This window comes from Cavia porcellus, unplaced genomic scaffold (genome assembly GCF_034190915.1).
Source record: "Cavia porcellus strain 051 isolate PalLab524CR breed Dunkin Hartley unplaced genomic scaffold, mCavPor4.1 scaffold_23, whole genome shotgun sequence".
Classification (NCBI taxonomy): domain Eukaryota; kingdom Metazoa; phylum Chordata; class Mammalia; order Rodentia; family Caviidae; genus Cavia; species Cavia porcellus.
Window position 1 is genome coordinate 16,457,940 of NW_026947506.1, and position 15,382 is coordinate 16,473,321.

General features: G+C 39.8%; 1 protein-coding gene and 1 long non-coding RNA gene across 2 annotated transcripts in view; one reads left to right on the forward strand and one right to left on the reverse strand.

The window, feature by feature from the left end:
- The first annotated feature begins 3,999 nt into the window (after positions 1 to 3,999).
- LOC111756920 (speckle-type POZ protein-like) lies at positions 4,000 to 14,415 on the forward strand. The gene is made up of 2 exons (XM_063233846.1): positions 4,000 to 4,539; positions 13,831 to 14,415. Exons 1-2 carry the CDS (start codon positions 4,000 to 4,002, stop codon positions 14,413 to 14,415), a joined length of 1,125 nt encoding a protein of 374 aa, XP_063089916.1.
- LOC134472448 (uncharacterized) overlaps positions 6,482 to 15,382 on the reverse strand; it is a 39,082-nt gene continuing 30,181 nt past the window's right edge. The window contains exon 3 of the long non-coding RNA XR_010042268.1: positions 6,482 to 7,006. This is a non-coding gene — a long non-coding RNA (uncharacterized LOC134472448). The remainder of the gene's footprint in view (positions 7,007 to 15,382) is intronic.

Here is a 15,382-nt window from a genome sequence, read left to right on the forward strand (position 1 = left end):
AATAGTGTGTCTTATGCTCATATTTATAAAAGAAAGTATTGAGAAGAAAATTTATTGCAAATTACCGATGATTTCTATTTTTCATGTCATTTTGTACAAGAAAGTATCTTCTTAATGTAGAAATATCAAAATGTACACAACTGAATTACAACTATTGCATATATCTTGTATAAAATTCAGAACCTAAAATTAACTAAGAGAACACAGCAATGATGCTTGTTGGGTATTGTACTGGTATGGGCATTGAAACTATTTTGTTTATGCTAGTTATTGCAGACTCAGGAAATCATCAAAACTAGTGAGGGGAGATGTTTGGACCTGGGGACTCTTGTTCCTGGTAACAGTGGCAGCTAGTGAGGCCAGTGGACAATGCTGAGAGACTCAGCAATGTAGGTAAGCAGCAGACAACGAGGTCTTTACTGTCTGGCACAGAATGGAGAAGGAATTTGTCATTCAGCGGGAGGGAATGTTTGGCGGGAGCCATGTTGAAGTGAAGTCAGATGAACCTTAACCAGAACAGCTGCTGGCTTCCTTTAGAAGACCCTAGTTGGGTGCAGACACATGGAAATTGATTGGAATGAGTTTATTCCAATGAGTCTCATCTTGTGGCAGGCTGGCTAATGCTGTCTACTACTCCAACTAAAGGCGGTGCCTGGTTTGAAGGGAAAGAATGGCAGAACTCAGAACACTGTATCCATATGGCATCTAATAATGAATCCAGAGAGAATCCTGGAAGAGAACGATTTTTTTTAAAATTTTTCGTTTTGGTTTGGTATTTTCTTATTTTATTTATATGCTTTTTATTTCTCCTTTATTTTGTTCTTAATTTCTGAGGGTGACTGTGATTCCTAACTTCCCTGTGGGTATGCTTTTGTTTGGATTTCAATTTTTCTCTTTACAATCTCATTTAGTCTTCTGCATTAGTTTCCCCCAGTAGATGGGATCCATCTACCATCTCCATTTTATTGTAATCTCTTTCCCTTTTGCCATTGTTCATGGTACTCTTCTTGCTCCAAAACATATTTTGAATCTTAACCCTTGAGGACAGATTGGACATATCATGAATTCATATATTGTTTATGATTGTTTGCATTCTGTTTTATGTTCACGAATTCAGTTCATACTGTTAGGAAACTAGCAAGTATCACTCCATGAATTCAATTGAAACAGAAAAGACATGAGAACACACAAATCTGACTAATCCTCTGGCACCCAGGCCACCAAAGCAAACCTGGGGGGAAATGAGGTTGGAAAATTTGAAAACCCAATTCTAGGTTACTTCAATGTGGCAACAAGGCAATTGAATGAGGCTGTGGAATATATTAAATCAGAAGTAATCTCTCAAGTAACCACAACTAACTACAGAGATTACCAAAGTACACAACATTGTTAGTGATGTTAGTTCAGACACAGCCAAAAGACAGGCGAGCTTACAAGAACTGTTGAAGTACAACCTAAGAAATAAATGAACCCATTAAATAGATTCAAGCAGATATGCAAGAGAAAAAAAATCCATTTTAAAACTTCAGAGCACTTTAGGCCAGTTTGAGGAAAGGACTTCAGATACTGAGTACAGGCTGGCACTTAGAGACAAGGAGAGGCAACAAATGACATTAAAAGCACTTTGTAGACATCATGGCAGAAAGCTTTCCTGGTACAGAAGAGGAATTTAATCTACCAATCATTGAGGCAATTATTTCTCCAGTTAGCAGTGATTAAAAGAATTCTACCTGCCCATGGGTAATAGACAAGTTTGCAGACAATCAAATAAAAATAGAGTATTAAAATCTGTTAGGGATGGGCTGGGGGTTTCTCTCAGTAGCATAAGCAATTTCCTGGCAAGCAGTAGTCCTGAGTTCTATCCCTGGTAACAATAAAAATGAAAAAGACAAAAAAAATATCTGTTAGGGATTAGTACTGTTGTGATCTTCCCAATAAGGTCCCCAAGTTTGTGAGGGTATGTAACACTTCTGAGTCTGGTGGAAAACAGGAGCACACATCTGAGTATGTAAAACAGAAAAAAGAGAAGCTTTGGAAGAGAGCCAGTGATATCTATCCTTGAAGTGGTAGCCATTCTTCCTGTCTTCCTTCCTTCCTTCCTTCCTTGCTTCCTTCTTTCTTTCCTTGCTTCCTTCCATCCCTCATTCCCTCTGTCCTTTCATTCTTTTGGTTTTTAATTCAAGTTAGTATGTAATGCCACATGTCCTTGAAACTGCAATGATACTCCTGCCTCAGCTTTGTGAGTGCTGGGTTTAATGATGTATTCACCCACACCCTGCAAATCAGCATTGTTATACTGTGTCAAAGGAGATAAAATTAAACACAACAAAACAGAGCAAAATTGACATAAGAACTCAATGCAAGAGATATAAATTTCAAAACTAGATAATCTGAGTTCTTCCCTATCTATCATGTTGTCTCTAGTTTTCTTCCAAATACTTGTCCATGTCTTGGCATACAGAGAATTCATACTGAGCAACCTAGTATAATATTAATCCAAACAGTCGGAGAAAGAGTTTTAGGTCTTTAAAATCAGACAAAAAGGAAGTCACTAATGGCTGTGCTAGAATCTCTTGTTTGCTTCAAAATGCCTGAGCATACTTTCATGTATGTGGAAACTCAGTTAAACACAACCAGCTTTTAAAAAAAATATTATATAGAACAAACCAAAACATGGATAAAATTATTGGGCTTCAAAGAGATGATAGAAGGAAATCCCCTCCTTACTACATTGCCTAGGGTCAACCTCTCAAGGGACGTCCACATTACTTCCTCTGACTTGCTAATGGGAGAGGGGGAGAAGATGTGATGTTTGTTTCTCAGCCTGCAGGCTGGCAGACTCACAGCTGCTCATGGTGGGGAGAGGCTTTGCTTGGACTTCTGGCACTCCCAGCATGACCCATGTCCCAGGAAATGCCAGTGGAACTCAGTGTTGTTACTATTTCCAAACATTGTGTCCAAGGAGTGAACTGGGTTTGTAGGAGATCTAAGAGCTCTGAGCAAGTAGCATTTACAGTTGTCCCACACTCGACTTTAGGTTTAGAGACATTCTGCCAATCTTCACTGTTTGTACCTGTCCCAAATCCATGTTCCTTGCTCCCGACACTGTATCAGATTACCCAGAAGAACCACCTCTTCACTCCCAGCACACCTATTTCTCATGGAGCCTTGAAACTGCTCCCTTCACATTACTTCCCTGCAACTGGCTTTGACCCACATGTGATCCCAAGGGAAAAGTTGCCTTAGTGACCTCTCTGTCCTGCTTTGCTCCTTACCACCAGAAAGGAATAAACACAGAGGGCCTACTGAAAACAGTGGCATGCTGGAGTTACTATCCTCCACCCTAGCCTCTCATCTTCTGGAAATGGCAAGAAGATGGCAGGAAGACTATAGACCAGAGAACTCCCCCATATGAATGAGACAAAAGAAATTCTGGGCTAGTAAAACAGACTGTTTTCATAAACGTATAGAAAAGACAGGTAGGATGAAAATTGACTGACTCTCACATTTTGAGTGAGACAAACCTAGGTCAATTGGATTAGAATAGGGTGGGAAGAACCACCATAGGGTGGATAATGTCCTAAGAGTTATAAAAGGGACACCAAACAGGAAGAATCCTTTCTGTTTCCATGATGAGGTGGTTCCCTGCTTGAAACTTGGAATTCATATCCTTGCTTGCAGCCCAGATGAATTAGCCTCCTCAAAGGAACTCAGACTGGACTCAACAAGGCTTCCTATTTTCAGGTCTGTGCATTTTGGTGAGCTATTTCTTTGAGTGATCAACAAACATTGCAGAGTTGACTTATATACTAGGAAATCTCAGTCAGCTTATTTCTAAATACGTATTTCTTTTAATCTATACATTAGGCTCTCTACTTGTGATTGCCATACTGCCCTGCCTGTCTTGGAAGTGCTGACTGCAGTGAAATTTGTGCCATCTGGTGAAGAAGAAATTGGATTCCTGTGACTTGACAAGCTTGCTGCACTTTCACTCTGCTGATGTTAAGGGTTTCCAGTACCGCAGGCCCAGCAGAAATGTCACAGGGGCCAACAGTGGACAGCAGGTACACCACAGACATCAAAGTAGTGAACGTGTCCTTTTTGTGGACCATTGATAACATTAGATTTTGCCTTAAGGAAATAGATGACTGTATTCAAAGTTCAATCTTTTCACCTGAAGGAAATGATCAAGTGAAATGGTGCTTACGACTCTACCCAAATGGTCTTGATGAACAAAGCAAAGATTATGTGTGCTTATACCTGGGAATGATCTGCTGTCCAAGGAGGGTAGCTCATGCAAAATTCACCTTTTCCATTCTGAATGCCAAAGGAGAGAAAACCAAGGTGCTCTCAAGTCCACAAGCTTATACATTTGTGCGAGGAAAGGACTGGGGATTCAAACATTTCATCCTTAGAGAGTTTCTTTTGGATCCAAACAATGGGCTTCTCTCCAATGACAAGCTTTCCTTCTTCTGTGAAGTGAAAGTAGCACAAGATCCCACCAATCATTCCAGCCAGAATATTAGGAAGCTGGTTAAGGTTCCTGAGGGCTGCTTGGCAGAGGATCTAGGAGGACTGTGGGAGCAATACCAGCTCTCAGACTGTTGCTTGTGTGTGGCTGGCCAGGAATTCCAGGCTCACAAAGCCATCTTAGCAGCTCGCTCTCCAGTTTTCATGGCGTTGTTGGAACATGAAAAGCAAGGAAGCAAAAAGAATCCTGTTGAAATCAGTGACATGGATCCTGAAGTTTTTAAGGAAATGATATACTTTATTACACTGGAAAGGCACCAAACCTAGGGATAATGGCAACTGAACTGCTGGAGGCTGCAACCAGGTTTGGTCTGGAGCGCCTGAAGCTCATGTGTGAGAACCACCTCTGCAGCAACCTCTCTGTGGAGAATGCCGTGGAAAACCTCATCTTGGCTGACCTCCACAGTGCACATCAGTTTAAAACCCATACACTGGAATTCATCAATTTTCATGTTTCTGACATCCTGGAGACCTCTGAGTGGAAGGCCATGGTGGTGTCCCACACTCACTTGGTGGCCGAAGCCTATCACTCTCTGGTTTCCATGTAGTGTGCATTCATAGTACCCCCATGCAATCATCTGAGAATGTCCTCAGATCCCACATCTCCATTTATCTTCCCAAATCCCTGGCCACATTTGCTGCCCCTGAGCCATAATATGCTAGGGCAATCCGTGGAAACTTCACTCTTCTATGTGGAAATATTAAATTGTGCCTCTCTAGGGGAGAGAAGGGACCACCGTCTTAAGGTCAGAAAAAGGAAATGGGATCTTGAGAATTTAGAAGTCGTGTATCATGCATTTTCAAATCTGTGTTTTATAATATTGTGAAAAGTGGGTTTTTACAATGTCGATGCCAAACTGAAACCAAAAATCCTGTCAATGTTGGAGACAGACCTGGGGTGGGGCTACCCTTAGAGGCAGGGATCATGATCTTCACTCTGTAAATGCAAGATTCCTTCCTGCCTTTCTGCACCATCATGCAACCCTGGGCACCCCACTTGAAACAAGGGTTTTTTACTGTCCCTCACTTTTCTCTGTAAATAAACCTGTATCTTATATTATACGGTTGTTTGGCTCCTCATCCTTTTTCTGTATGTTAGATTCAAAAGCTAAGAAAAATTTTCAGAGTGTGCTGATGATTTCAGGCCCATCCACAGGATGAACACAGTGGATGTAAAGTGTCACTAATTAACATAGTAGATGGGAGAAATAAATGACCCAGAACTCAGGCTGCTGAAGCCAAGGACAATCACACAATGCAAGTCTTTGCTCATGTTGTCCTGTCCCAGTGACACAGACAGGCAGCACAAGCACTACAGCACATTCCCGCAAAATCTAGGCCTCTGAGCGAGCAGTCCAATCACGGTCCTGGAGAAAAAAGAGAGGAAAATGCTCAGATTTATGAAAATGGCATAAAAGAGAATTAAAAGTAGAAGTGTTTTATGTATTTCAGAGGAATTCATGTTGAGGAAGAAAATTTATTACTTACAACTGAACTGAGAAGTGGCTCTTTGAAAATTCACACTATAAATCTCAAAAAGAACTTTCTCACTGTGAACATTTAATATCCCTAAGAATAGAATACATGTTTCTATGGTATTATGAAGAATAGAAGTAAAATTAAATGTGAGAAGTAAGTGGGTTTCATCTCAAAGTTTGGGCTTTAGTAAAGATCGCTGGTGGTGTTATTTTGGAATCACCTAGTCTCTGTAATGGCTCAGAGCTTTTAAAAATATCTAAGGAAATGAATCCCCTTGTCTTGAACAAGTACAGATTTCAAAACATTTGTTTAATGAGGGATTATAGCTGGTAAACCTTTATATGCTGGTTGTGTAAATCTTCTTGAATGTCAATATTGGATAACAACCTGTAAAACAATTATGCAGTAAAATCACTAAGAGCTCTCTCTCTCTCTCTCTCTCTCTCTCTCTCTCTCTCTCTCTCTCTCTCTCTCTCTCTCTGTCTCTAAGTGTATCTATCTGTCTGTCTGTTTATCTATCTCTATTTTTCTTGGTATTTATCATGGCTTGAACTCACAACTCACAACCTGGTTATTGCTACTCAAGGGCTTCTTTGTCTCAGTTGATTGCCTGACTTTTGCAGATATTTGGCATACATATGTCCTATTCTTGTGTCCTCACTCCTAGAAGTGTCGCTTTTTCCCCTCAAGCAGGCTGAGATGGTTGAAAATGAGACAAAATAATTCACTCTGTGTGCATATTCCTCGAAAAGAACTATGGTTCTTAGATGTTGTGGGAATATGTGTTTTGGTATTATCACCCTCAAGTTTTATTTCACTTCCATTCTCTCCTCCTCATTAAAGAGAATAAAACAGGACAATCTTTAAAAGAGGAAACAAGGAATTTTTAAATTAATTTTGGTCTGAAAACTTTGAGGACACAGATTCCTCAGCTGTCCATACCTGACTTGGTGATTATGTAGGAGTCATCCCAGTTGCTTGGGAATTGCTTTTCATTCTACATGGGAGAACATTCAAATGTTAATTTTTTTCCAAATATGTAAATAATTATTATCTTTTAAATGAAATGTGGAAATTAAAAAGTATGAGTTTCTATCACTGCCTCAAATGAACAACAAAAAACATAGAAAATAACTTACAAAGTCTAATTTCCTCATAGTGAAATGAATGGAGCAAAGTGGATTAGGGCAGAAGATTTTATAGGGCAAGCACAGGTCTTCTCAGCTTCTCTGAGTACAAATATGTGTTACAGTGACTTATTTGAAGTACTTCATAGTGATGGAAGTTATACTGAGTGTGCAAATTGACCCAAAGAATGTTTTCCTTGTAATTCTAGAGAGGAACCAAGGAAGATTTGCAACTTAAGTGGCTGAAGGACAAACAGTGAGATATGGCGCTATATTAACACTCTTGTGAGAATGACATGCCAGCTGTTAAGCATTAGCAGTTAGGACTGAGAATGCTTGTTCATTTCCTCAGTTGGTGTCACAGTTGTGAACTCTTGAAGGCTGATGTGCTCCCGTTTCCAGAAAACAATCATCCCTCTGTGATGTCGGGATTCTATGGGGGTTATTGCCAATCCAACATTACTAGCAGAAGATTTTTTGGAAGACACCACTTGTTTGACTGCTTATTTCTAAGAAAAATATATGACAGAAGATGAACAAGATTTGCCATAACTGTACAGGCATTCTGAAGCAAGGAAATCACCAACTGCATTTGGCAAGCACTGAAAGGCCTGCCAAAGTCCCCGGAGGCACCAATTTCCCTGTATCATCCAAACTTGTGTGTCACACATTCTCGAGCTACTAGTGAAGGCATCTTGTGACACTTCCAACACTTATGTGCAAACAACACACTAATAAATAAAGTATCTATCCAGGAATCCCGGATGATGAAAGTGGTAGGAGACTAGTGATAAATCGTAAAATTGTATGACCCATTTCGTTTCCTTCATTCAACTCTAATCACAATATGACTGATTATTTATGTGTATAGTTAGGATGCAGTGATCTCTCAGTCAGCAAATCACAAACCCTAGTAAAACGTGGAACAGTGTTAGAGGTTTCTTACCAAAATGGGATGCAATAGGAGCCAAATATATCTGACCTTAACAGCAGGCACATGTATGAGCCTCATCACACCTCTGTGGAAGACATCTTGGTCTAAATTCTTACGTACTGTAACCCTGAATCTTTAAAGATTCTATTCCTCTTTACTTTCCATTTTGCACTTGTTATTCATCCTACTGTCATCTTGTAATCTCAATAAACAGCAAGTTACTACGTCTCACAAGGTATATGCCAGGCAATACTCTTGTATCTGTACACAAGAATGTGGAAAAATTTTGGCCCATTTAGTTCTAACACAGCTCTAGGGCTGGATTAGAAACAAAAGCAGCATTTTCCCACCTTTCATCAGCCTGATTTAAAAGGCATTGCTACACAAAGAGAATTCGTGAAAAAATGTACAAAATGTTTCTACAAGGCTGATGACATTTTCCATGCAAATGGAATTCCACAGTGTATCCAAGGAAGAAACTTATTCAATATTCTAAGAAGGGTTAATTTTGGAAAAATTTTACCATATTTAAAAGGGACTTCGAGAGCTTGCATTTAATTAGCTTTAATACGCTTTGTGTGTGTGTGTGTGTGTGTGTGTATGTGTGTCTGTTTGTGTGTGTTTATCTCTAATAGTTTTATGCTCATATTTTTTTTTATTTAAGAGGAAAAAGAGAAAAACACAAAACAAACCAAAGCGGTGTAAGGGTACACATAATACAGAACTGCAAAAAAAACAAAACAAAACCAAAAAAAACAAACAAACAAACAAACAAAAAAAACATAACATTAAGAAATCACCTGTTAGTATATTACATATTATCATCTTGAAAATAGTTCCTCAAATCACAGTATCAAAGAATACAAGGTGGATATTCAAACAGGTAGACTGCAAACAGCTGTGTTCAATGATCCAAAAAACTATGGTACCTACTATTAAGTCAGGTTATATGGTGGTGAAGTACTAGGTTTTTGAAACAGTCATGCTGTGACCTCTATTGTTTTATTGTTATGTCCTGCTTTATCTCAATCTCCCCCTTATTGTTTTAAAAAAATTAGTCATTTCTTCTGTTTGTCTTAATTAAAGAAAAAATTCAAAAAATTAGGATATATAAATAGTAACTCTTTTTGATTTCCTATTAACTTGTTTTGAAGTCCTGTAGTACTCCCACGATCTTGTTTTGACTGATTAGATGATGCTCATATTTATAAAAGAAGCTCTAGAGAAGAAAATTTATTGCAAATTACCCATGATTTTTATTTTTCTTGTCAATTTGTACCAGAAAGTATCATTTAAAGTAGAAATATCAAAATCTACACAACAGAATTACAACTAGTGCACATATCTTGCATACAATTCAAAACCTAAAATTAACTAAGAGAGCGAAGCAATGATGATGGTTAGGTATTGTACTGATATGGGCATTGAACCTATTTCGGTTATGTTAGTTATTGCAGAATCAGGAAATCATCAAAACTAGTTAGGGGAGATGTGTGGACCTGGGGACTCTTGTTCATGGTAACAGTGGCAGCTGGTGAGCCCACTGGACATTGCTGAGAGACTCAGCAGTGGAGCTAACAGCAGGCATCGAGGTCTTTACTGTCTGGCACAGAATGGAGAAGGATTTTGTCATTCAGCGGGAGGGAATGTTTGGCGGGAGCCATGTTGAAGTGAAGTCAGATGAACCTTAACCAGAACAGCTGCTGGCTTCCTTTCAAAGAGCCTAGTCGGGTACAGACACATGCAAATTGATTGGACTGAGCTTATTCCAATGAGTCTCAGCTTGAGGCAGGCTGGCTAACACTGTCTACTACTCCAACATAAGGCAGGGCCTGATTTGAAGGGAAAGAGTGGCAGGAATCAGAACACTGTATCCATAGGGTATCTAATAATGAATCCAGAGAGAATCCTGGAACAGAACGATTTTTTTTCATTCATTTTTCTTTTTGTTTGGTATTTTCTTGTTTTATTCATATGCTTTTTATTTCTTTATTTATTTATTTTGTTCTTAATTTCTGAGGGTGACTGTGATTCCTAACTTCACTGTGGGTATGCTTTTGTTTGGATTTAAATTTTTCTCTTTCAAATCTCTTTTAGTCTTCTACATTATTTTCCCCCAGTAGGTGGGATCCATGTATCATCTCCGTTTTAATGTAATCTCTTTCCCTTTTGCCGTTCCTCTGCTTTCTCCAAAATATATTTGGAATCTTAACCCTTGAGGCCAGATTGGACATATCATGAATTCATACATTGTTAATAATTGTTTGCATTCTGTTTTATCTTCACATATTCAGTTCATACTGTTAGGAAACTAGCAAGTATCACTCTAGGAATTCAATTGAAACAGGAAAGACATGAGAACACACAAATCTGACAAATCCTCTGGCACCCTGGCCAACAAAGCAAACCTGGGGGGAAATGAGGTTGGAAAATTTGAAAACCCAATAGTAGGTTACTTCAATGTGGCAACAAGGCAATTGAATGAGGCTGTGGAAAATATTAAATCAGAAGTAATTTCTCTAGTAACTACAAGTAACTACAGAGATTACCAAAATACACAACATTCTTAGTGATGTTAGTGCAGACACAGACAAAAAAAAGACGAGCTTACAAGAATTATTGAAGCACCACCTAAGAAATAAATGAACCCATTAAATAGCTTCAAGCTGATATCCAAGGAAACATAAATGCATTTTAAAAATTCAGAACACTGTAGGCTAGTTTGAGGAAAGGACTTCAGAGACTGAGTACAGGCTGGCACTTAGTGACAAGAAGAGACAAAAAATGACATTAAAAGCAGTTTGTGGACATCATGACAGAAAGCTTTCCAGGTACAGAAAAGGAATTTAACCTACCAATAATTGAGGCAATTATTTCTCCAGTTAGCAATGATTAAATGAATTCTACCTGCCCATGTGTAATAGACAAGTTTGCAGACAATCAAACAAAAATAGAGTATTAAAATCTGTTAGGGAGGGCCTGGGGGTTTATCTCAGCAGGATAAGCACCTGCCTGGCAAGCAGTAATCCTGAGTTCTATCCATGGTACAATAAAAATGAAAAAGACAAAAAAAATCTGTTAGGGATTAGGACTGTTGTGCTCCTCCCAATAAGGTCCCCAAGTACGTGAGGGTATGTAACACTTCTGAGTCTGGTGGAAAACTGGAGCACACATCTGAGTATTTAAAACAGAAAAAAGAGAAGCTTTGGAAGAAAGCCAGTGATATCTATCCCTGAAGAGCTAGCCCTTCTTCCTCTGTACCTCCCTACATTCCTTCTTTCCTTCTTTCCTTCCATCCTTCTTTCCTTTCTTCCTTCCTTCCTTCCTTCCTTCCTTCCTTGCTTCCTTACTTCATTCCATCCTCATTCCTTCTGTCCTTTCATTCCTTTGGTTTTTGATTCAGGTTGGTACTTAATCCCACATGTCCTTGAAACTTCAATGATTTTCCTGCCACAGCTTTGTGAGTGCTGGGATTAAAGATGTGTGTGCCCACACCCTGCAAATCACCATTGTTTTTTTTTTTTTTGTCAATGGGGATAAAGTTAAACACAATGAAAGAGAGCAAAATTGGACATAAGAACTCAATGTAAAAGATATAAATTTCAAAACTAGATAATCTGAGATCTTCCCTATCTATCATATTGTCTCTTGTTTTCTTCCAAATAGTTGTCCATGTCTTGCCATACAGAGAATTCATACTGAGCAACCTAGGATAAAAATTAATCCAAACAGTATGAGAAAGGAGTTTTAGGTCTTTAAAATCAGACAATAAGGAAGTCACTTATGGCTGTGCTAGAATCTCTGGTTTGCTTCAAAATACCTGTGCATACTTTCATGTATGTGGAAACGCAGTTAAACACAACCAGCTTTTAAAAAAAGACCGTATAATATAGAACAAAGCAAAACATGTATAAAAGTATGGGGCTTTAAAGAGATGATAGAAGGAAATCTTCTCTTTACTACATGGCCTACGGTCAACCTCTCAATAGATCTCCAGATTACTGGCTCCCACTTGCTAATGGGAGAAGGGCAGAAGATGTGATGTTTCTTTGTCAGCCTGCCGACTGGCAGGCTCACAACTGCTCACGCTGGGAACAGGGTTTGCTTGCACTCCTGGCACTCCCACCATGACCCATGTCCCAGGAAATGCCAGTGGAACTCAGTATTTTTACTAGTTCCAAACATTGGGTCCAAGGAGTGAACTGGGTTAGTAGGAAATCTAAGATCTCTGAGCAAGTAGCATTTACAGTTATCCCACACTAGACTTTAGGTTTAGAGACATTCTGCCAATATTCCCTGTTTATACCTGTCCCAAATCCATGTCCCTTGCTCCCAACACTGTATCAGATTACCCAGAAGAACCACCTCTTCCCTCCCAGTATACCTATTTCTCATGGAGCCTTGAATCTGCTCCTTTCACATTACTTCCCTGCAACTGGGTTTCACCCACATGTGATCCTAAGGGAAAAGTTGCCTTAGTGACCTCTCTGTCCTGCTTTGCTCCTTACCACCAGAAAGGAATAAAAACAGAGGGCCTACTGAGAACAGTGGCATGCTGGAGTTACATCCTGCACCCCGGCCTCTCATCTTCTGTCAATGGGAGGAAGAAGATAGACCAGAGAACTCCCCCATATGAATGAGAAAAAAGAAATTCTTGGATAGTAAAACAGAATGTTTTCATACACATATGGAAAACACAGGTAGGATGAAAATTGACTGACTCTCACATTTTGAGTGAGACACACCTAAGGCAATTGGATTAGAATAGGGTGGGAAGAACTACCATAGGGTGGATCCTATCCTAAGAGTTATAAAAGGGACACCAAGAAGGAAGAATCCTTTCGGTTTCCATGATGAGGCTGTTCCCTGCTCGAAACTTGGAAAACATATCCTTGCTTCCAGCCCAGATGAATTAGCCTCCTGAAAGCAACTCAGAAGGGACTCAACAAGGCTTCATATTTTCAGATCTGTGCTTTTTGGTGAGCTATTTCTTTGAGTGATCAAGAAACATTTCAGAATTGTCTTATATACTAGGAAATCTCAGTCAGCTTATTTCTAAATACTTATTTCTTTTAATCTATACATTAGGCTCTCTACTTGTGATTGCCATACTGCCCTGCCTGTCTTGGAACTGCTGACTGCAGTGAAATTTGTGCCATCTGATGAAGAAGAAATTTGATTCCTGTGACTTGACAAGCTTGCTGCACTTTCACTCTCCTGATGTTAAGGGTTTCCAGTACCGCAGGCCCAGCAGAAATGTCACAGCAGTCAACAGTGGACAGAAGGTACACCACAGATATCAAAGTAGTGAATGTGTCCTATTTGTGGACCATTGATAACATTAGATTTTGCCTAAAGGAAATAGATGACTGCATTCAAAGTTCAATGTTTTCAGCTGAAGGAAATGATCAAGTGAAATGGCGCTTACTAGTCTACCCAAATGGGCTTGATGAAGAAAGCCAAGATTATCTGTCCCTATACCTGGGAATGATCTGCTGTCCAAGGAGGGTAGCTCATGCAAAATTCACCTTTTCCATTCTGAATGCCAAAGGAGAGAAAACAAAAGAGCTCTCAAGTCAACAAGCTTTTACATTTGTGCAAAGAAAGTGCTGGGGATTCAAAAATTTCATCCTTAGAGAGTTTCTTTTGGATCCAAACAATGGGCTTCTCTCCAATGACAAGCTTTCCTTCTTCTGTGAAGTGAAAGTAGCACAAGATCCCACCAATAATTCCAGCCAGAATATTATGAAGCTGGATAAGGTTCCTGAAGTCTGCTTGGCAGAGGATCTAGGAGGACTGTGGGAGCGATCCCAGCTCACAGACTGTTGCTTGTGTGTGGCTGGCCAGGAATTCCAGGCTCACAAAGCCATCTTAGCAGCTCGCTCTCCAGTTTTCATGGCGTTGTTGGAACATGAAAAGCAAGGAAGCAAAAAGAATCCTGTTGAAATCAGTGACATGGATCCTGAAGTTTTTAAGGAAATGATATACTTTATGTACACTGGAAAGGCACCAAATCTAGGGATCATGGCAACTGAACTGCTGGAGGCTGCAACCAGGTTTGGTCTGGAGCACCTGAAGCTCATGTGTGAGAACCACCTCTGCAGCAACCTCTCTGTGGACAATGCCGTGGAAATCCTCATCTTGGCTGACCTCCACAATGCACATCAGTTGAAAACCTGGACACTGGATTTCATCAATTGTTATGTTTCTGACATCCTGGAGACCTCTGAGTGGAAGGCCATGGTGTTGTCACACCCTCACTTGGTGGCCGAAGCCTATCACTCTCTGGTTTCCATGCAGTGTGCATTCATGGTACCCCCATGCAAGCCTCTGAGACTGTCCTAAGATCCCACATCTCCATTTATCTTCCCAAAACCGTGGCCACATTTGCTGCCACTGAACCATAATATGCTAGGGCAATCTGTGGAAACTTCACTCTTCTATGTGGAAAGATTAAATTGTGCCTCGCTAGGGGAGAGAAGGGACCACCATCTTAGGGTCAGAAAAAGGAAATGGGATCTTGAGAATTTTGAAGCCGTGTATCATGCATTCTGAAATTTGTGTTTTATAATATTGTGCAAAGTGTTTTTTTACAATGTTGATGCCAAACTGAATTCGAAACTCCTGGCAATGTTGCAGACCAACCTGGGGTGGGGCTACCCTTAGAGGCAGGGACCATGAACTTCACTCTGTAAATGCAAGACTCTTTCCTGGCTTTCTGCACCATCATGCATCCCTGGGCACCCCACTTGTAACATGGGCTTTTTACTGTCCCACACTTTTCTCTATAAATGAACCTGAATCTTACTTTATACAGTTGTTGGGCTCCTCATCCTTTTTCTGTATGTTAGATCCAGAAGCTAAGAAAAATTTCAGAGTGTGCTGATGATTTCAGGCCCACCCACAGGATGAACACAATGGATGAACAATGTCACTAATTAACATAGTAGATGGCAGAAATAAATGTCCCAGAACTCAGGCTGCTGAAGCCAAAGGACAATCACATGATGCAAATCTTTGCTCATGTTGTCCTGTCCCAGTGACACAGACAGGCAGCACAAGAACTACAGCACATTCCCTCAAAATCTAGGCCTCTGAGCGAGCAGTCCAATCATGGTCTTGGAGAAAAAAGAGAAGAAAATGCTCAGATTTATGAAAATGGCAAAAAAGGGAATTAAATGTAGAAACGTTTTATGTATTTCAGAGGAATTCATCTTGAGGAAGCAAAATTTATAACTTACAACTGCACTGAGAAATGGGTGTTGGCAAATTAACATTATAAATCTCATAAAGAACTTTCTCACTGTGAACA